The sequence below is a fragment of the Canis aureus genome, chromosome 12 (assembly GCF_053574225.1).
Source record: "Canis aureus isolate CA01 chromosome 12, VMU_Caureus_v.1.0, whole genome shotgun sequence".
NCBI lineage: Eukaryota > Metazoa > Chordata > Mammalia > Carnivora > Canidae > Canis > Canis aureus.
In genome coordinates, this window is record NC_135622.1 from 35,898,940 (window position 1) to 35,921,855 (window position 22,916).

Genomic DNA, 22,916 nt, shown 5'->3' on the forward strand with positions numbered 1-22,916 from the left:
TCAAACAAGACAAATCCTGCTCCCTGCTTTTCCAGGTAGCCATGTTACCAGGTTGTAGCTAATGAAGGGATTTCTGGGAAAGCTTCTATTTTCTTAGTAGAAGAGCAGATGTGGTGATACTCTCACACTCTTCCTGCCTTGAATCCGAGTGTGTTGCCTGCACCTACAATATCCTTATCATACATGTGGGAGAAGGACCTTGTCTTTCTAAGACCCCGAATCAATGCTGATAAACATCTGCATCCAAACTTCTTGTCCTGTATGGAAAAGAGACTTCTATTTGTTTAAAAACTGTCACTGGGTTTTCTCTGACTTGTGCCCATGAGCAGTCCCAACTCATCAATATCCAAACAGACTTTCACTGCACCTACTGAAATACCTAGATGTAACATTCCAAAGTTCAGGTACTCACGTTAATGGCTGAAAGATGATGGGAAATCTAAATCACTCATATGGATGTACCCAGAGAGATCATCTGCAAGCTGTTTATGTCTTTGCTATTTAAAGACTTTGACCAGAGGGCTCCCAGATATAGTTACAACTTGAAACAGAAAAGAATGTTACCAGAAAACCCAGATATCTCTTTGGGTCTTGGCATCCACTGAAATTACATAAAAAGCTGTAACCTCAAGCAGAGACCTGACTGGAATATAACAAAGAAAAACATGATAGTGAGGTTCCTAGGTTAGAAATGTCGTAATAGTGCTGGTAAGAGAAAGCACTGCTAACCACATGCACCACTCAAGAGCTTAGAAATAGCAAACCTCTACATTTCCTCAATGGCCACACGATCAAAGAATTATATGCGCCTCTCAGAATCAATTTCATCAAGTCTGCTACTTTTACTTCCAGAACTAACTGAGGTAGATAAGCAGTCATCCCAGTGATGCAGAAGCTCTGTCACATTCTCCTCTCCACCTCACGAATACATCACAGAGCCAGGCAGCTTGATTATGACAAGAGCTTCTTTGAGAAGCAATGCAACTGCTTTGTTTTGGGTTCTCTCGGAGGAACACAGGGAAGTTGGCAAGATGGAATGGGCCTATGTCCTCTCGTTAAGTCATATAACCATATCTCCTATTGACAGTCCCAAAGGCAGTCCCAAGTGAAAAAGAGACACTAGTTTCACTGCACCAAATGTTCTCTGGGTCTAATTTTAGGGATGGTCCCACAGACAACATCTATATGGATTAAAGGTGGTGAGAGGGGATTACTTTCTCAGTAAACTTTTTGGGGTCATCCATGTCCAGGGATAATTTGATCACCACATTTCTCTGGGCTATGAGAACTTAACTCCTTGCTAGCAGCGTCTACCCTCACATCTAAAAATTTAGAAGAGGAAGCAGGGACAACCATGATGAAGCCATGACACAACAGGTGAAATGATTTCCCTAGAGCCTAGAGGCCTCTTGTTAAGGCCTAGAGAAGACCCCAGAGTACACTGAGACATGTGGTCAGTCCTAGAGTGGGACCTGATGCTGAGATGTAGAGTCTGGGCAGGAGACCCCCTAACCCAATCCTGGCTGAGAAGGTCATCTGGGAATCTTGCCCAATGCTATCTTCCCTCTTTCTTGTGCCTCTCCTATTTTCTTCCTGCCCCTGGGACTCCTTCTTGATTCTTACAATTCCAATTGCTAACTCTTGTTTTGTTTATACTTATTCCTTCACTGGTGTTCATTCAGTCTTTTTATTTCTATTCTACTTCCCTCTCTCTTCTGTGCTATATGCTGCTTCCCAACTCTACGCAATAAAGAATGAAAGAAATTCAATACCTTTTTAAAAAGGAGTATTATTCTGTTCCTTTTCCTACTTTGGTGAACTATCACCACCCACAGGGATACCTGATCTTTCTTTGTGAACCTTCCCATTTCCAAACCTTGCTGTACCCCCAGCTAGCAAGTGAAATAATAGTGAAATAATCACTATGGGGGAGGACACAACTCTTCTAACGGTTCATACATATCATTTCTGGACTCTGTTAGGATGCAAGTATCCTAAGATTAGAGATGGTCTTTTTCCAGATGTAAAATACACTATTTATCAAAGCTACTGTTGAAATTTACTGTGAAGAAAATGATGTTTGGCATCTGAAGACTTTTTAAAATTGCTGCAACAACTCTGAATGGAAAGTTCAGAAAGATCAATTATGGGACAGGTGACTTAGTTTAAAATAAGAGCCCTCCAGAGATGCTCTTATACACAGATGTAAGAACCTTTGGAATACTGACATATAAAGCAGTAAGTCCTAATGTTTAAAATGAAGGCTATCACTGAAGCATCTCTCAAGTTATACATAAAAAAAGGACAAGGCACCCAGGAGTAAGTTAATAAACTCGAAGCCAGGTGCACAGGAATGTCTATTCCCCTTAGGAACTGAAGAGAAAAACATTGCAAAGGTTTGCATATGGATAGAAGAGTGATAAAAGAAAATAAGTAATGAAACATAAAGGTTTACGTTTTACTGAGCAGAAATCCTCTGAAAATATTGAAAAGGTAAATGGTTATTGATTTAAATTGAAAAGACCAAAGATTAAGCAGCAACAAAATAAAACTTGTTGTGTTGTCAACTTTGTGATGTTACATATACAAAGTACCTTCTAGAAAAAAGAAATATATTCTGGTGTTAATTACAAGTGCTACTTTCATTACAAAACTGTAATGATTTTCTTGTTAAGAAAAAAAAGAAAGGCAGAAAGAAACAATCTTTCCCCCAAAGTCGCCACAGCAGCCAGACATATTAATGACACAAATACGCAGCTGACTGAAGCCAATGAGGTTCCTGCCCTCATTCCAGGTTCCAGGCAACTGTGCCTCCCCTCCTCCCCACCACAGCCACCACAGGGGTCCTGCAGGACGACAGTGCATGAGGTGTCCCCTTCCCCATGCGGGGCAGCCCAGGGCCTGGCACCGTTACCTGTGCACTGCGGGCAGCAGGAGTCCTGGGTGCGCGAGGGGTTCTCGCAGAGCAGCGGTGGGCACACCTCCGTCTCACACAGCACCCGCCCGCTGTGGCAGGTGCACTGAGTACACGAGTCGATGTTCCATGTCTCTCCTTCCACGAAGTACTCTCCTCCAGGGGCATGGCAAATGGAGGGGGTGCTGAGCTCTGGCTTTTGCACCACAAAGTCATCTGGGAAATGAGAGAAAATGAGAACACAAGAGGTTATTCAATGGCAGTCTCACCACCGATGGAAGAAGTTGGTGTTGTCTGCTTGAAGGGACAGAGAAGAAGTGGTTGTAGAGTATCTCCCTCTACTCTTATCAAGATGATACTGAAGAAATATCCCGTGCACAGAAACAGAAGGCAAGAGCAGAAGAGCTGGTTTCAAGAAGTGAAGTTCAAGTGGTTCCAGTCTGTCAACAGTAATGACAGACTTCAATAAGGGAATTCAATTACCTCGAGAGGACTCTTCCTGTCGAGAAGAGAACAGGGCCTCTTAGGGGATCTCTGAATGTGTGAGAAGTGTCTAGAATAACAATGTCTCACTTACTGAATGCTTACTGTGGTCCAATTTCCACGCTAAGTGCTCTCTCTGTGTTATTTCATTTATTCCTTACACCAACCTTGTGAGGTAGATATTGGATCCTATTTTACATACGACGAACAGAAGACTCAGTATTAACGGCAGACAAGGAATTTGAACCCAAGATTATGTTTGTTTGGATCACAGATATGCCTCCAGATTAAACATGACTTCCAACTGATCTGTGCCCCATCCGCTTCATCTAGGATGAATCTCTAGGATTCTGGGGACGTTTATAGTTGGAAATACATCCCGCTGCCGAGCGGGCCACACCCCAACCTAGACCAGCTGCCAGCAAACTGAGCAGGAATGCTCTTTCAGAGTCAACAGTCTGGAAACCCTCACCTGAGACTAAACATTTGCTTGACGATGTCATCATCAAGAGAGGTCAATGCCCAGAGACCGATGATAACTATGATTTCTTTCCTCAGAGGAGAGGCGATTTTGGTGTCTTGGTGAGATGATAATGATAGAGAGGGAATTTAATGTTTAACATGTCTGCAGAGGTGCTGGGAGTTGCCCTAAAGTTGTGCTGGGGAAATGAGAAGTATGAGGACATTAACCATATTCGTATAATCCAAATATAACAAGTGTTTCAAGAAGGCGTTGACAGTGATGAACCCTGCCGAGAAGCAGTCTGAAGATAGAGGGGCCAGCTCATACTTGGAGCCCGGTGGAAACTGGGCCCCAGGTCAGCTACCCTGTCTTGCAGAGATGCTCAGAACTGGAATCTCTGAGGAGCTCCCATGATGTTACTTTCAAAGTGGTGGCTGGCATGAGAGTCAACAACTCCAGTGAGACTCAGGGGTATGGGCTGATTTCCAGCTCAGAAGGTAGCTGTTACCTTCTGAGCTCTGTCTCAAAGGAACCAGTAAAGACTGGAACTTTGATGGAGTGGAGATCTCACAGGGAACAGACACTAGCTAGTGCTTATGTTTGCTACCAGACCAAACTTTGCAGTTATGAGCAAAGTGGAGAGGAAGGAAATCGGAATGAAAGTGAGCTGGGACGAGATGTTTTACAGAGAAGACCAAAATTGTTTGAAAGAGTGACAAGAGACTAATGTTGGAAAAGGCTCCCTTACTGCCTTCTCCTTTCAAAAAGGACTTAGAGAGGCTCGCCAATTACTGCCCTTCTAAACGCTGACACAAGGGAAATGGTCAGGGCAGCCCCGGTGGCGCAGTGGTTTAGCGCCGCCTGTGGCTCAGGACATGATCCTGGAGTCCCGGGATCGAGTCCCACGTCGGGCTCTCTGCATGGAGCCTGCTTCTCCCTCTGCCTGTGTCTCTGCCTCTCTCTCTCTGTCTCTCTGAATAAATAAAATCTTAAAAAACAAACAAACAAGGGAAATGGTCAGAAGAAAATATTGAGTGTTTGCAGGCATCTTATCTTGCTAACCTCTCTACCATACCCCGTGCCTCAGGGCAAATACATGAGTGGCAGAAGAGATGGAGACAAATGTAGAGGGAGAGAAAAAGAAAACACCTAAGAAACAGTAGCATTTGGTGAAATCAATCAGGAGAGTTTGGGGGTTGCTCACCCATCCCAGAGAGGAATACAGCTGATCCTTGAATAGAAGAGGGGAGAAAATATTTAAAGCAGAAGTCCCTGGGGGTGCCTGGGTGGCTTAGTCAGTTAAGCATCTTTGGCTCGGGTCACAATCTCCAGGTCCTGGGATCGAGCCCCACTTTGGGCTCCCAGCTCAGCAGGGAGTCTGCTTTTCCCTCTCCCTCTGCGCCTCCCCCTGCTCATGCTCTCTCTGTCTCGAATGAATAAATAAAATCTTAGAAAGAAAAAAAAGTAAGAGTCCCTGAATGCAACAGCTCTGAGGTCTCTCATCAGAACATTTTATTCATAAGTGGTAATCCACTACAGATTTCTGAAAAAAAAACTACGTATCTATATATGTGTGTGTGTTTATAGAAGCATATCTAGATATTCACTACCCATAATAATACGTCAATAATCCTGTATACGTTTAGTAAGAATTTTCCCTGGTCCTATAACAGAAAACTCATTTTGGTTCCACTGACTTTCAGTTCTTAAGTCGATCGTCTGTTCTTGGTAATGTCTCTGCATTTGAACCAATCTAGCTTAGACTTCTTCACTGGGTACAAGGTTAGCAAAGACCTAGGTGTGGTCCACACTCCACATACTCATGCCAAAAATTAAGGCATGGGGTCTTCATTGGAACGAACGATTTTTTCCTTCCTGTCTGTCAACACAGAACTATTTCATTAAATTGTTCATTTATCTTCTGTTTCAATGGACACTAGTGGTTTTTCACATATAACTAGCAAAGCATGTGAAAAGAGAAACTTTCAGTATGGGCCACATATGACTGAACTATGGGGAAAACAAACAAACATGATCATCTGGTCCTCTACAGGGGTCTGGGGGCTGCCTGGCACTTTGATACCTCAGTTACTGAGAGTTGTAGAAGGTCAGAGCTAACAGGGACTTTGTCCCTCTTCTCTGCTCCCACCATGGCAGGCAAGGCCACCTCCCCTCTCAGGCTGGGCCTACCTTGCTGGAGAAAGATGCGTCTCGGGTTCTTGACTGCACACACTGACTAGGTGGATCTACCCACAGGGAGATGTGGGACAGGACTGGCCAGAGGAGAAGTAATTAGACTCTGAAATCTAACACTACATATATTCCAACATTAGAAGAGATCTGATGCAAGATCAGTAGACTTCACTTCTTCCTGGCCTTCTGACACACTATTTGACTTTGGGTAAGAGAGTTAGTATTTCCGTGTCTGTTTTTCAAATGAAAAACTGCCTGAGTGCATTTTTCTCTAACTCAAAATGGCCTGTACAGAGGAAGAAATAATGGATAATAAGACTATGTTGAGCTCCTTGGATGAAAGGCAGTAGATGAGGTATTATGGTAATAATTACTGTTATTGACAACCGTAATTCAGACCCCCATGAGTTATATAATCTGGTCTGTTCTTCTAGCAACTTCTCTTGATTACCATCATTATGATTTTAAATGCTTGGGATGTGTGGTCACTCTAAATATCTCCATTTGGCAAGAGTACCACAGAGCCATTGATTTAAAAAAGGGCAAAAGCCACAGACTTTAATAATTCTCTCCCTGTCAAATATTCCTTTATAAATAATAAGCTTTTATGTAATAAAGTTAGCATCTATCCCCTCCAATTAACTAAAACCTCAGCCTTAATACATTATCTGTAAAATGGAGAGCTGGAGTTTAAGTATACTAGGTCTGCAAACCTTTATAAAAATACAGTTCTAAGACCAATATAATTGAATAAACCTTAAAAAAGCGAGGAGAATCCTTTTAGGTAAGTTTTAGCATTTTCTCTGGTTTCTGGCAAATCACTGACAGCACCTGGCTGATTCTGTGGCTAGAGATGACAAAAGCCACAGAGAACTGAAATGTGCTCCAGGGGTCATCACCTGCATGTCCCCCAGAGTCACAGATGTAATGAGGCCCTGCAAGGCAGAAGTCATTTGCTTAGGGAGCACACACGATGGCAGCCAGCTTTTACCTGAACATGACGGGCAGCACTGTCCGGGATGAATGGTGGGGTTGCCACAGGCAGGCACCGGGCAGGTGATCAGAGCACACATTTCCCGTCCATTGTGACAGTAGCATTCCCGGCACCCATCATGCCAGCTTTCCTCATTTTTATGATGATGGCCATCCATGGACAGACATGTGCCTGACAGGACAGGTGGCCCGGCTGAAGCAAGGACCTCTGGACAGACAGAAGGCAGCCTGGTAAAGAAGCAGCTACTGCACAGGAGAAACAGCCTGTAGTAGTGTCCTCACAGGTGATGCGACCCAGCCACCAAAAATCACGTGTACAAAGGACAGTTTATGACACGGGAAAGGCTCTTGGTAAGAATTTAGGTTAATACGCTCTCAACTTTGAAAAAAAGAAAAATAGGAAAAAAACCTGCAAATATGTGTCTCTCCTCTCGATGGGATTATAGTTCTTACCCCATTTCACGCCACATCCTCATGGCTTACACAGTAAACAAGAACTGATTTTACAGCAAATGGTACATATATGTTTAATATATGCAGATTAATCACTCTAGAAGTCACCCAGAGGGGAAATCCTGGGCCTCTTGAATCTAACAGATTTTTGTTCAGTGGCACACTTGAATCAGTGACTAGATTTTTGTTTACTCTGATCCCTAACACACCGCTAAGGGTGGTAATTGCTTAACTTCCCCCAAAATATGACAAACTTTAAGGATCATTTATTTCTGAACCTGTGGATCATTCTGGCAACTAAAACATCCTGCATCCTGGGGTAGGTAGCCAGGCTGGAGCTGGGGGAAGGGCAGAGCTGGCAGTTAGGGTGCACGCTCATGTGGCTTCAGGGAAGTCTTGAACAGGGAAGTCCCAGACAAAATGTATGCCCAGGATTCGTGCATATGTAGAGACGTAGGTTGGCAGGTGCTTATTCAAAAGTTTAAATTCCCACAGAAAACTGCATTACCAGAAAAGAGTTAAGCAGGCTGCTTAGCCATGCCTACCCGCATAGGCTCTGGAAAGGGCTCTCTGCTGCATCAACTGTATCAAGCCACTGCTAGACAGAAGCAGACTCTACGAAGGTCATGATAAAGGTCCTTTAGGCTAACGTTCCTAAGACGGGTAAAAATGAAGAGCTGCAAAGTCACTAATTTGGTCAAATGTGCTTGTCCATGATATGCTTACTTTAAGTTCTATTCTGAGCTCTCATTCTAGTGAGATGGAAGGAGAAGGGATGGACCCACAGAAAGTGACATTTGTGTCTCAGTAGACAATCATCAATGAAATGGTTTCATTTACATTATGTCCTCCTGTTTCTGAGCCCTGGCTGCTCTGAGGGGGCGGGGGGAAGAAGGGTCACGGGATCACACTTACCTCTGCACTTGCAGATAAGACAGCCATGACTGTCCTGCTGGAAACCCAAGGGGCAAATTTTACTGCACAGGAGCTCTGGGCATTTCTTGCAGCGACAGATGTTACAGCCATGCTTATTCTTCCTGGGTAATTAAAATTTTGTCAGAGGTCAGAAAATCCAAAAGTCTCAAATGATATCCAAGCTCTCAGACCAAGGGTCATCAAAGTGATTCTACTATTAAGCAGGATGAATTGACTTATGTTCTCAAAAACTCGTGGACTGATGTGTAAGTAGCTCTCTGTGGCCATGACCACCACCCACCCAAGGCCAAGGGCAAGAACTGCCCCAGCACTACTGTGCTTCTGGGAGGTGACTGTCAGAATCCCAGTGACGTGGCTGTGGACTTAATTGAGGAAAAGTAGTACTATAGTATAAAAAAGATGAATGCAGAATTCCATGAATAGGATGGTGAAGGATATATTGCTGGTCAATACCGGAGGCCAGCATTGGGGCAAAAGTCCTCCTTTTGTCAAGGTAAACCTTCCTCCCAATCTTCATAATCTTTGAAGAATTTCAGACACTAGTAGAAATATTTTTTAAAAGATTTAAAAAATTTATTTATTTGAGAGAGAGTGAGTAAGCATGCAGGAGCAGGGGGAGGGGCAGAGGGATAAGCAGACACCCTGCTGAGAGCAGAGCCTAACTTGTGGGGCTCCATCCCAGGACCCCAGTATCATGGCCCCAGGCTGAAGTCAGACACTTAACCAATTGAGCCACCCAAGCACCCCACCAGTAGAAATATTAATGAATGCTTTGCTGAACTTAGAGCAGACAAAAGGAGAACCCAAGGCTCCACGGATCTGGGAATGCCAGACCAAAACTGATAAAGAATAAAAGCCTTGAGAAGCCCTGTGATCAAAGTTCACTCATTATTTCACTAGTTAGGAAAGAATAAACTGAACAAGGCTCCATACATGGGGTAGAAAGAAGCATGTGGGATAAAGGAGAAAGGCTGCACTTTCATAAACTAGAGTGCCTAAATTTTGTGATGGGAAAGATGATGTGAAATAAATAAATAGGTGCTTATGAAATATATCACAGCGGTTTAAGTAAAGATTTTTTGGGGAAAAAAATTCTTAACAGACATTCCTGATTTTCTTTAAAAGAAGAATGTTACAGAGGAGCTCACTTTGTCTCCTGTCTACCAGCCACAGGATTGAGTCTACTCCTAGGCTCCACATCTCCTCTACAGGCTTTGCCTTACTTGGCTTACTGGGCCTCAGACAAGGAGGAGTCACTCTGTTCACCCTCAGGTTCATCCCAAGTAGTCCTAAGTGGCAACAGTGGTGTTCAACTAACACACACACACACACACACACACACACCTGTTCTTTTTCATCGTGGATAAATTAAGGGACTCTGAGAGATGACAGCTCTCTGGGAAACCCTTGGTATACCACTGCCCAAGTGACAATTAAACTACAATATGCTAAGTGAAATGAGAATGGAGTGCTGGGGTCTACTTATTTATGTCAACATAACAAGAACAGAGAATCTAATGAATTATTCATACTCAGTCCAGCTATGTTATTTTTAAGCTTTACTGAGGCTTTACCTGATTTGTTTGTTCATTCATTTACATCTCCATCCATCCACCTGCCCACCCTCCCCCTTTTCTAAGTGTTTGCTGCACACAGAGAGGAACAATCCACTTAGCAGGTATGGATGGGGGCCCTGACCACTGCCGTCATCCTCACGCTCCCATAAGGTGGGTGTTCAACATTTCTTTCAGAGGCTGTCCTTGAAACACATATTCTAGCTGATAAAGTGCTCATTTGTCTACGGTGGTCTACTCGGTCCTCCCTAAATGTGCTTACTGACAGGAACATGACATGGACTCTACAGTCCTCTAAGAGACTTCTCTCCAAGGTGAAGGCTGGACTTGAATTCAGCCTTGATTCTGAGCTGTTATAATACTGCAGCAGGCAGTTATAGTCACTATGATGCTAATAACACTTTATTGTATATTAGGAGTAAAGCTGAGAAATAATATTTTTATTGGCTATCACAGTCATATTTTAGGATTAAGAACAGTGACAGTTTGTTAATTTGGCGACCTGTTAAAGGAGAGTGAGTGTTCCCAATTTACTCCCCTATCCCTGCTAAACTAGAATTCCTAAGAGGAACCATAAAAAATGGTAACTTTACAATGGTAGGCAAGAGATGATGAATCTAAGTCCCTTATAATTACTAGTACTACAAAATATATTAAAAATTCGAAAGGCGGATGGGGCACCTGGGTGGCTTAGTTAAGCATCTAACTCTTGATTTTGGTTCAAGTCATGATCTCAGGGTCGTGAGACTGAGTCCCATATCAGGCTCTGTGATCAGCAGGGAGTCCACTTGAGAGTTGTCCCTCTCCCTCTGCCCTTCCCCCACTGCTGCCTGCCTTTCTCTCCCTCTCTCAAATAAATAAATAAATCTTCATTTGCCCCTCCCCCCACCTGTGCAGGTGCTCTCTCTCTCTCTAAAATAAATCTTTAAGGAAAAAATGATAGGCAAGATGATGAAAGGTATTTTTTTGAAGGAACCAACTTAATACAAAGGCACAAATAGATGTTAATAGAGACACTAAACAAATGTCAAGTACTTTGTCCCCTGGAATAATCTAGATTTTCATGGAGTCTGGCTCAATGAAGAAATTTTTGAAAATAAAAGTCATGGTTCTTATCTCTAAGGAAATCCATAAAATGTACTACTACATGAAGAAAAAATATTATAAACTATAGACCAGCACCAAGATAAGATATTGAGGCATGGCAAGCAAGCACGCTCCGTGTTGCCAATAAGTGGCTGTCCAGTGATCTTGAAGTACACACTAAAGAAATCATCACTAAACCGTCACTGGGACAGTTATGAAGAGTTGTGGCACATACAGTACTAGGATCTCATGACAATTCCATGCCCCCCAGCAGTGTCCAAAGGCTTTTGCAATGAGAAAGTCTCACAGAGAGGCTCAAAGGACAGTGGTATAATCAAGGCTTTGGTCCATCTTAACAAAAGAGTAAGAGTAGCACTGAATCTTTATCTTTGGAGACACCCTCCTTTTGCTGCTCTCTGATTCACTGAACAAAGCAAGCATAGATACTCTGGATTCAGTGCATCATTGATCCATTCACACACACACAGACACGAAACAGCTAACAAAAATAAGTATGGACGTTTCATTAACTTACAGATAATTAAGAACAGATCTTCTGAATTAAGAAATACTTACAGATATCCAAATGGACAATACTTGTCACAGATTACAGGTCTGCATTTCTTGGGCCGTGGGCGGCACTGACAGATCTCACAGTTGTGGGCATCAGTCAGGAAGCCGAAGGGGCAGTCCAAAGTACAGCCTCGCTTGAGGCCCGAGCACAGCTCCTCCCCTGTGAAGACAAGCAGCGAGCCTAAGGTGCTGATGAATATCCTGACACTTCCATGCCTCCCCCTAATCTCCCGATCCTCTTCCACAGATGGAAATTTCTTACCTGTACCACAGCATTAGGAATGCTTAAAAATTATAGAGGCACCATCCCACGGTTATCACAATGTAACTTCACGTCTTGGTACTAATACAGAAAAGAATGCCCAGAAAAATAGATTTCTGAAGTGTATTCCAATCTGGTGCTAAAGAGCATGCTAGTAACTACTATTTGAGGTGTGGATGAAAATTGAGTGCTATTTTTTCATGAGATTTGTTCTTATGAGTTCCTCAAACTACTGATTACCATTTACTGTAAAAATATGAGAACTAGAAACTTACACCCAAACTTCATTATACATTTTACTCCTACTAAATGCTCACAGTAACACACATTCCTAAGTGTTCACACAATGTTTTCTCTTAGGAGCTTTAGATATTATCCTATAATACTGTATATTATATGCAGCCTAAAGGATTTTATACCCTTTCTTTAAAAAGAAACAAGTCTAATAACATGATATAAAGTGAAATAGTGAAATATTGTTTCATTTAGATATTTTTTCTCTCCAACTGACAGATATCCATATCTTTGGATAAACTTAATTGACTCAAAAGTGTATGTGCTAAAAATGTCTAATTAATGTTTATCCACTATTTGAAATGTTCTAACTCTCCTCTGTTAGAATTTGGAAAGATGTTTAACTGTCCTCTGTTAGTAACATTATTTTAGAATTTCAAAAAAGAAGGGGAAGAAGCTATGGTGGTGCGCAAAAGGAACTAATAGAGATATTAGCTTTGTAAGAGTCTTCTAGAAAGATTTAAAAAGGTGTGAGGTAGGAATTAACAGAGTAATGTAAGGAACACAAATGTTTAAGTAAGAAAAGCATGCTTGGTGGTATGCTAAAGCAACTTGAGGCTGTCTGTACTGAATGCAGAGTCTGAAAGTCAGTCAAATTTAAAGAAGCTGACACAGTGATGGCAAAAGTACAGCAATGTTTGATAACTGCTCCGCAAAGACTGGCAAGATGGGAAGCAGAGACTATTTTTGTCGGAATAATAAATGAATCTATATTTTATTTGGACACCCTTAAAAGCATAAATATTGTAAATAATGCATACGTTACCCAGAAAAACAGAACACATGTCCCCTCCACACGCAAATCTTATAATCTAAAATTAAACCTTGAACTACAATTAATAGATGGGAAGGGTTCAGGTTTTACATAAATATTTTAAGATACCATCTTTTGTGAATCTTAGCTGGCAATACACGAATATTTAATTTGCTATCTTTTAAAGAGGAAAATGTGATTTATGGTATAATTTTCTACTTTGTCCTGATCATAAACCTTTCATTACACATATTTAATATAACCCTGTGGGTCTGTATCACACTGCGAAGCAAATGATTACTAATTTGCATCCTTAAAAGAGAAATTCTAAATGGCTCATTTAAAAATTTGTAATTATAGGACTTGAAAGGTCATCAGTTTTCATCTCTTTCCATCATTAAGGGATGATAAAGGAGGGAGAAGAAAGAGCCACATTTCTTTCTCTGACACTGAAATCGAAGTTGTGAACCCATTTTTCTATTCCATGAATTTTTAAGTCACAACACCAAGCAGATTATGTTGGGAAATAGAAGATAAAAACACTCTGACAACACCCCAAAGTCAGCATCCCTGGGGATTCAATTCCTTCAAACTTTTTGAGTCTGAGTACTTTGTGCCTTTATTTTTCTGGCCCTATCAAAAAGCTGTTTTTCCACAGACTTCAATCTAGAAGGGTTTTCACTCTTAAAGACAGTTGTTACCAAGTTGAAACAAACTAATAAAAGCTACATTTGTCTGGAACTACTCTATTTTGCAATGGAAGGAAATTTCAAACAAAGGCTGCTAACCTTTAAACAAATGAGAGGGTACTCAGGACAGGAGATACGCTATGCCACCTAGGGCAGGATGCTCTAATGTTATCCTGGCTTGGTACCGCTTGGCCTGCTGCGGGCCTGTCTCCATTCTGTTTCCCATCAGAAGGGGGCTCTAGAGTAGGGCCTTATTTTCTTTATTTATACAGCCTAGGTGCTAGCTACCGTGGAGTGAATGTTCAATAAACATTTGCTGAATGAATGAAGCAATCAATGTTCTTGCTATTTACTCCTCCACTCTCATCGAGGCTGCCATAGTAAGAGAAAAATAAGATGAAAAAAACTTACTTTGCTAGTATTTAGAATCTTCTAAAATACTGGCACTTAACTAAACATCTCAAAATACCATCTTCTAACTCAGAAAGAAAGGATATTAAAGCCTTTTGGTCCTAGATCCTGATATCAATTACAGACTTTTCTTACTATAAGTGTATCATTAATTCAGGTGTTTACATCAAGAGCAGAACAAAGTAAAAATATCTTTTTTATAGGTGGGTGGGGGTTTATAAGTTTGTCTGAAAACCTTTAGTACATCACATGAGGCAGCATAAAAGAATGGTGTCCTTATGTTCATAATTTTTCAGCATTATGACTACTGCAATCTAAAAATGCTCTCTAATCTTAGGGGAGAATTACCATTGAAGAGAAAGTGATAAATAATTGCAAAGTACAAGGCCTGTGCAGCATAGTTGGTTGATAGTTTTGTAGTAACTCTCTGTTTACTCTAGAAAAAAAGTGTTGTTTGCTCCCAAGGCCAAAATATGACACAACTATATTGGTACTTTAGTCTAAGCGAGTACCATGTAACTGCATATGGAACACAATGTGACCATGTCCCTTGGGGCTGCATCACACTTCTGCTGCACCCTTCACACTCTTGGACACTGGCATTTCCCAGTTAAAAACATCAGGAAGGTTCTAAGACTATTAAATAAAGAAATGCAACACTACAAATGCTTGTCCCCCAATCTTGACTTTGAGCTTTAGTTATTTCTTTAGTTCTGAGTTATGAAAACATGGAGCCTGTTTGCCTGTATCTGATGCTGCAACCTTCTTTAGATGCTTGATTCATATACATATATTTCATTAAAAATAGGATGGCTTTTTCTTATTGCTACCATTAATTTCCTATGCCTGCATCAGTTTCTAAATAAAAACATTAATTCCTAGAATTACAGAATGTTAAAACTGGAAGAGAAGCTAAAAATAATCCAGTCAAATCCACTTGATTTAAAGGTGTAGAAAATAAGCTGCCAAGAGATGGAGAGCATTTAATTCACTGATGTCATTTACTACAGATAGTTCATTATAGTAAGCCAAAGTGTAGTATGTCTATCTGACAGCAACCAACATTTTTGGTTAAGTTTTCAATTAGCAATAATCGTGCCTCGGATAAACCTCATTGGCTACGATACTGCCACTGTACAAAGCTAACATTTTTGGCTAACAAATGATATTATTAATAGTTTACATTGAGAAAGTGTTAGGTTACTAACAGCATACCTAAATGATTTTAGCTTTAACTTCTGTAGCTGTCGTACTTAAACATCTTCCTCCATATTTGTTTTCTTTATTCTAAATATGAGAAAATGACTCAGGAATAATTTAAATTCTCTGTATGCCTTTGATGCATTACTTTGCTGAGCAGTGTTATGTTACTTGTTACAGGTTAAAATAGCAAAGCTACAGTGTGTTCACACAAAAGAATATTTTGTCTTATACCTTCCATGTGGTTTTTGAAGGAGTCCTCAACACTGGGTTTTGATTTCAATCTTAAAGAGGTTGTGTAGAATATGCTTGGTTCTACTGCAATATCATGACGGCATACTGACATGCTAACAATGCTAGTCGAGGATAAAGTCCATTTTTGTCTTTTTCATATCCCTAGTTTGTGGCATATGGTAGGCAGTCAACAAATGCTAAATGAAAAAAGAATGAACAACAAAGCAATGAACAGGGAGAAATATTTATTGGGCACTGGTCTTATTTTAAGAAATCCTGATGCCAGTGGTCTATTTAAAAAAGGTCTAATCCCTAACAGAAAACTGAGGTATGTATGGTTAGGGCCACTGCATTTGTGAAATGGGCTCTGGCTGGATGCAAAATTTAGACAAACTCAGTACTTATCAAGTAGCTGCAATGGGAAAGAGAACATACTTATGCCATCTTTTAGTACAAGGAGGTTTGCTTTTTCTAAAACCAGGTGAAAGAGAACAGGAATATTTGATGATTAAAATTAAAAGGTAAAAGGAAAATTGTTTGTGTGAGGGTCCTTGGAGGACAGGAAGAACCAGAGGCAGGTTTGTGTTGGAACAAAGGAGGGGAAGCTGGGGGCTTTCCATAACAGCCAGCTTGAGCTGACTCAGAAATGGATGTGTTATAAAACAGCTATCATTTTCTGTAAACAGAGTAATAATTATCCTATGTCAGCTAGTAAAGCTAGCTTTGCATTCATTAATTTTGTCCTCAGAATAACCCATTAGTTAGGCATTATTATTTGCCCTTTACAGATGAGGACACAGAGGCCCAGAGTAGTAAAGCAACTTCTCAATGAGCTAGATGCAGGTTAGTCTGCAGCCAGAGCCTAGGAAGAGAGCTAGGTATGTACAGTGACAGGGATCTGACCGCTAAGGATCTGGAAGCTTGCTTTACTCACCTTCTAAAGGTGTGGCTTCCAAAGGTGTCCGGATTGCCAATAGATGGGAGTGAGAGCAGAATGCTCTATGACCAGACTTCTGTATGATACAAACTGACAAATGCTACTTGGTGTTTATTTATGTACTTAGGTATATAGTGGCAGCAAGTGACATGGCAAAAGATTAACCCAGGTCAAGAATAAATGTGATAAAATGCATACATGGTCAGAATGGCAAGAACACAGAAGGGGATCTCAAACAAGAATGATGTCCAATGGCATTCCCAATTCTGATGGCTTCTTGCTAATTCAGCTCAACCAACATCTGCTGAGTGCCTAGCATGACCCTGGGAAATGGGTCAGTTACATCGTCTGGTGTCAGCATGTGTCTGGGTTCTTTTACAGGACCAAAGCTTCCTTTTAATAGGACTTGTAAGGGGTGCCTGGATGGCTCAGTTGGTTAAGCATCTGCCTTTGGTTCAGGTCATGATCCCAGAGTCCCAGAATTGAGCCTTGCATCAGACTCCCTGTTCAGTGGGGAGTCTGCATCTCCCTCTTCCCCTCATCCCACTCCTGCTCTCTCTCTTGCACTCAAATAAATAAATAAAATCTTAAAAAAAATAGGAATTGTAAATTACAGAATTTGATTTGAAATGGTGATACTTCATTAGTGTACTGGTTACAAGAAACTTTTTTCTTAGGGGGGATTTTGTATTTTATTCATGTTTGTGGCATGAATACCTAGTACAGTACCTAGAACTCAGCAGGTGCTCTATTATATGAAGCAAAATAAGAAAGGAAGGAGGAGGGCAGAAGACCAGAGATCCCTGCAAATAAAATTTGCAGATAATCAACAGGCAATAAAGATTTATATGTTAAAAAAAAAAAAAACATTGACACAAAATGCAACTGTCTCCTGTACATATCCCTTCCCACATGTTACTGAAGTGGAGGCACCAACAGGTAGTATGCATACAAGTTCCTGATACAAAGCCAGAAGGAACATTAAACACAAAGGCAGAACAGAATTTTCCTAATAGTCTCACTTTACAAAAAGTCAGTGATCCATTTTTGACTTGCTTCAATGGCAACTGAAGGAAAATTGTTTCTTTGGACTTAACTACAAAGGGTTCCTTGTGAAGTGCCAGGGGTCTTCTATAAGCATAATCATGTGGTGAAAAAGTTCCTAACAGCAAAGCCCAGGTGAAGGTGGTAGGCAGGGAGACCAGGCACAATGAAATCTGTATTTTTAGACTTCAAAAAGTTCAGAAAAAAATTTAGGTATGCTCCCATGATCAGAAAGATGTGCAGCTCAAGACAGTTGAGAAGTATTAAAATATAAACTCTTCAGAATATAATACCAATTATCTTGGTGTCAAAAAACCCGAAGTTGGCCAGTTAAGCAAACATGTGTAGGTGGCAAGCCAGCTCCCTAATGAAGTCAGCTTTCCAAGAGGTATGAAGCCAGGACAGCCCCGATGCGTGGAAGCTTATAGGACATTTAAAGACGGAAACAATCAAAGTCACAACAGCAGTTTTATAAACTCCGTTTTAGCACCAACTCCATCAGGCAAGCGGAGTGATGGTAATATGTAACTGAAAAAAACTGAATTACTCAACTTCTTTTTTGTGTCTGTCTTCTTCATCAGAGTATTCTTATAAAAGAAAGTGTTGGACAATTAAGGTTAAGAGGACATAAAGCCCAAGATAACTGATAAATCAGAAAGTAAGCATCTACCTACATTAAGTAATTCCAAGCCTCTGAGCCCAGGATAATTATACCCGGAGGGTCACAGAGAACCTGCTTATTATAGAAGGGTTGTCTATATTTGAGAGATCAGACAGAATGGAAAGAGATTTCAGGAAACTAAAGGAGGCCACCAAATGTTAATTCAAAAGGGACAAAGGATTCTCAAACTACAGGAACCAAACTTGACATTCACAACTGAAAATTCTATGAAGAAAATGGTTAAACATATGATTTGTGAGCTTTAGAAAGGAAAGCAATGACCAGCAGTAGCCAGTGTAGGTTCATGAAGAATAAGCCATGCCCCACTACCTTCATTTTATGCTTAAAATAGGGTTTCCAGCAAAAGAGCGCTGCAAATGTAATGTGTTTTCATTTCAGATGAGACACAGATGGAGTGTCTCAAGACATCCTTGTGGAGATGGAGCTGACATGTTGTTAGCTGAATAGCTTCACTAAGGGAGTGAGGATTATGGTTCAGGGTCATTGTGCAGGTAGGTCTTAAGTGCAATGGGGATCTGTCCTTGGTTCTGTACAATTTATTTCAGTTTAACAGTTTGGACGAGGACATGCAAATTATGCTTATCACATTATCAAGATTCAAAAATATTCCAAGTAGTAGGGAAATAGTTTAAAACTCTCAAGATAGGAACACCTGGGTGACTCAGTGGTTGAGCGCCTCTACCTTTGGCTGAGATCATGATCCCGGGATCCTGGGATCGAGTTCCACATCAGACTCCCTATAGGAATCCTGCCTCTCCCTCTGCCTGTGTCTCTGCCTCTCTCTGTGTCTCTCATGAATAAATAAAATCTTAAAAAAAAAAAAAGAAAAGAAAAAGAAACCCTCTCAGGATAATTTCCTGCTTAATTTGGCCCTATATTTGTATCATTTAAAAAAATATTCAAATACAAAATGAATGGAGAACCACCTAACAGTAGATGATGTAAAAAGCACCCAGTGGTACTGTCTACTTGTGAACTCAGTATTACCCAACAATGTGAAACTCAAAGAGCTAATCTGAATTTAGGCCATACAATACCCCTGCACTGATCAGACCAAATTCTGAAGTATTCTATATGTTTCTGGGCCAGACATTCACACAAAGATAGTGACCTATTAAGTATGTGGAAGATGGAAAGGACCAAGAAAGTTCTAAAAACTATGTCACATGTGGAATGGCTGACATGACTGAAGATATTTATTCTAGCAGAAGAATTGGGGGATTCAAAGTCATTTTAAACATGAAGAGCAATTCATTGCCCCCCCCCCCCCCCCCCCCCCCGGAAGCAATGCAATATACTCTATCTAAAGTTTCAGAGGTCATAGCCTGGAGACATGATTGGAATCTACATGGAAGAGAGCTGGGATCAACAGTGTGAAGCACATTCTAAGAATTATGGCTGCCACATGTAGTATGTGACACCCTTTATGCAGGTGACCACCTTGTCATTGTCATTGGATGATTCCAGCAACGGTGTTAGAGAGAGAGCCAACTGGGTGGTTGGAAAGATATATACTCCAAAGACCCATGATGCAGCTGGACAGCAGGTAGTATCTGAATACAGTGAACATGAAAAGGAGAATAAAGGAGCACCTTTCTGCCCCCAAATGACTCTGTATTTGTTTGTGTTAAATACAAATTTTCTTTTCTTCTTTCAGGTTGCTAAAGGAATGTCATCAATAGGAATGAAAAAGATATTCAATCACATAATATGCTTTGACACTATCATATTAGGCCCAGAACAAAATGCAGTCTTCTGTAGACTTACTGTTTTTGCACTGACAGGTTCGACAACCATTGTGATCAAGTTTGAAACCATAAACACAGTCCTTCTCTGTCAGCGTGCAGTTTGATAACTCCCCACATGCAGGTGGATCAATTGTGATGTACGTTGGCTCTAATAATAAAAAGAGAAAAAAAATCAATCAAACATATGATTACCTCTTAGATGCTATTCAATCTTTGAAATCCCACACTACAGTAAGTTGCAAAAAAAAAAATCAATCATTTAAAAAAAAATCAATCATTTTTATCAAACTCTAAACTTTTATACTTTCATAATGTTTTTAACCCCTGAAACAGAAAGATTTTTATTTAGATTTTTGAAAATCCAAGAATTCTTTTTCTTTACATTTGGGCTTGTCTGTATTTTTTTTGGTATCTTCACATAATACTTCTCCAATGGTCACCATCATAGAAAGCACACAGAAGAGGTTAAATTAATTCCATTTAATTGTTAACTATTCTTCTATTTCCGCTTGATGTTTTCAGAGTTTATTTTCTATGAAAATCAGGACACAGTTTCCAACCTGTCAATTATCTCTCCATTTCATAACTCTTCTGAAATCTGGATTTCCTATCTTTTATAGGACAACCCTTCAATTACTACAGATGATATGTTGGATATAATAGTGACTAGGAACTTATCCTCAGGACCCAGGGCTTACAGGAGTGGCAGAGTCAGACACAAGCAGCCGGTCAGCAGGAAGAGTGAGCGGCCGTTCTGGGAAGAAAAGCATAGAAGAAACCAAGGCCAAAGGTGATGTGTACCTACCCTGTCATGCTAATAATGAAGATTTGTCCTAGGGAAGTAATTGCACACTTACATAAAGTGCATTATGGGTCTGTATGTTTATACTGCTCTTTATGAATGCCTTTAAGCTTCATCACACTCCAGGGAGACAAATGCTCTCATTTCCCCCATTTTATGGATAAGAAAATCTAGGATGGCACACTTGTTCCAGATCACAGAGTTAGTAGGTGATGGACTCAAGCCTCAAGCCCAGGCATTCTGGCTCCAGGGTCACAATCGTGGCCACCTGTGTAGTACAAAGCCCATCATAATGGTCCTTGTTTTGCAATGCAGCTAAGTGACAACTTATATAATGTAAGATTGTGGGAAGGGTGTCCTCAAAAGGAATAGGGCCACTGACATATTTATGTAGCTTCTTTTTAACCAAAAGATACTATGAACTTCTTCAGAGTAAGCTGGTCCTCACAATATCTTTGTGAGGAGCTAAGTACAGAATGTCTCTACCTATGTTTCTACAAATGGAAAATATGAGGTGCAGAGAGGGTGACTGGCTTATCTAAGTTTACATAGCAACCCAGTGGCAGGCTGGGAATAGAACAGAACAGAGGTTCCTGACCTCCTGTCCAACACTCTATCCATTAGTTCACACTGTCTTTCTCCAGTTTCATTTCCCGTTACCAGGGAAGAGAGACTAAAATAAGTGTTTTAACTGCCACTGCTAAGATCAAGAGTTCTACATTTTTATCCATCTGCTAAAAGAGGCCAATGATTCAGCCCTTCACAGGTAGCAGGCAACTATGACTTACTCAAGAGATGCTTTGATCAGCACTCTCCCTGTAAAAATACGTATTAAGAGGGTATAGGCACATTCTCTATTTTTATTGCAACACAGTTTGAAGAACATCTCCCTGAAATTTTTATGTGAACTTTCCACTGCTGTAAAATTTCTAATTTCTTTAAATCACTGACGTATCCTCTCTGACAGGTAACTGTAAACATCAAAAAGTAGTTTAAGTTTAGGCAAGTTTTAAGATGCCATGAATTAAATACAGCTGTGCTGCTTTCTGATATTCTCTTAAAATTTACTGTAAACATCTTTGGTTTGTGAACCTACATAGCTTTTCTTTTATCATTACTGTTATTAGTCACCCAAAATACTGATTCCATTTCAGCCTTTGGCCACAAGACAGACAATGTTTTGTCAACATTATTCTAACCACAAACGTAAGACAGAACAGAGGACTTGAATCACTTTTAAGGAACTACACTATGGATTATCCCAAAGACAAAGGAGTTAGGTATATGCTCTAGAGTTCTGAGAGCAAAAACCAGGGCTGGATTCTGAAATCCATGCTCAGTGCTTTAGGGAATGGCTTATGGGTAAAGAAGTGTTTTGAACATATCTACGTGGACCAAAGCTTTGTAGTCTTTACTGATATTTAAGTTCACAAAAAACTTTTGCCTTCAGAAAATACATTATGGAAAAATGTATTTGGGCAGATTATACCGATGCTGGAAATGCATAATAATCATAGGGTAGTGTAAAATTTTACTTTTAATGAATTTTAATGATTTGTGAAGAGAATTAATAGTGCTGTGCTGTATATGCTTTGTTTGATACTTATTATGTTTAATGCATGAAATCAGAATTGTGATCTGTGGCTAGGAAGTAAAAGGAAAAAGAAATGGGATGGTCTGAGGATCAGAACCATGCCACTGACTTGAACCGTCCCACACCTTATCCAAATAGCTTCATCATCTAGGTAGAGAGTCACAGATGTCCATCAAGCACACATTTCTCCAGGAAAGGAGATCCGCTGAGCATGTTTTCCTACAACATTGAGGGTGATAGCTTTTTCTCAGTTTAACAAATTAAAAGAAAATGGACAGAAGAGCTATTCATTAGGTGCTGGCAAATATTTAAGCTAAAACAAGCCTTACTGGATGTCTTCCAAGTCCCAGATAATATGGTCAAGGGCAAGAAAGAAAAAATTATTTTGCACCTTTAAAATTATATTTCTCCTTCATTTATGATACATTAGATGGAAGAAATTGGAAGTATATATATTTCAAATTATGTCTTGCTCAACATTTAATGTTAAAACACAGAACAACTCAACAAAACCATTTACTCATGGAAATTGTCAATTTACTCTAGAACTATTCAATTTCCCCTCATACGTTGGCTGAATACAACAACTCTCACCGT

The 22,916-nt window shown here is 40.4% G+C and overlaps 1 protein-coding gene and 1 non-coding gene across 4 annotated transcripts in view; both read right to left on the reverse strand.

Annotated features, from left to right (window-relative positions):
• The window catches only part of CRIM1 (cysteine rich transmembrane BMP regulator 1), a 184,463-nt gene that overhangs the window by 29,949 nt on the left and 131,598 nt on the right, over nt 1–22,916 (reverse strand). For 2 of the 3 annotated variants that reach the window (XM_077843629.1, XM_077843628.1), the window contains 5 exons: nt 19,943–20,071; nt 11,672–11,828; nt 8,415–8,536; nt 7,045–7,254; nt 2,915–3,130 (listed from right to left, as the gene is read on the reverse strand). In XM_077843629.1, coding sequence (XP_077699755.1) covers nt 2,915–3,130; nt 7,045–7,254; nt 8,415–8,536; nt 11,672–11,828; nt 19,943–20,071 — 834 coding nt within the window. The remainder of the gene's footprint in view (nt 1–2,914; nt 3,131–7,044; nt 7,255–8,414; nt 8,537–11,671; nt 11,829–19,942; nt 20,072–22,916) is intronic. The other variant, XM_077843630.1, reaches the window with a different exon arrangement.
• On the reverse strand, nt 15,082–15,222 carry LOC144281451 (U4 spliceosomal RNA). The gene has a single exon (XR_013349979.1). It is a non-coding gene; the product is annotated as a U4 spliceosomal RNA (small nuclear RNA).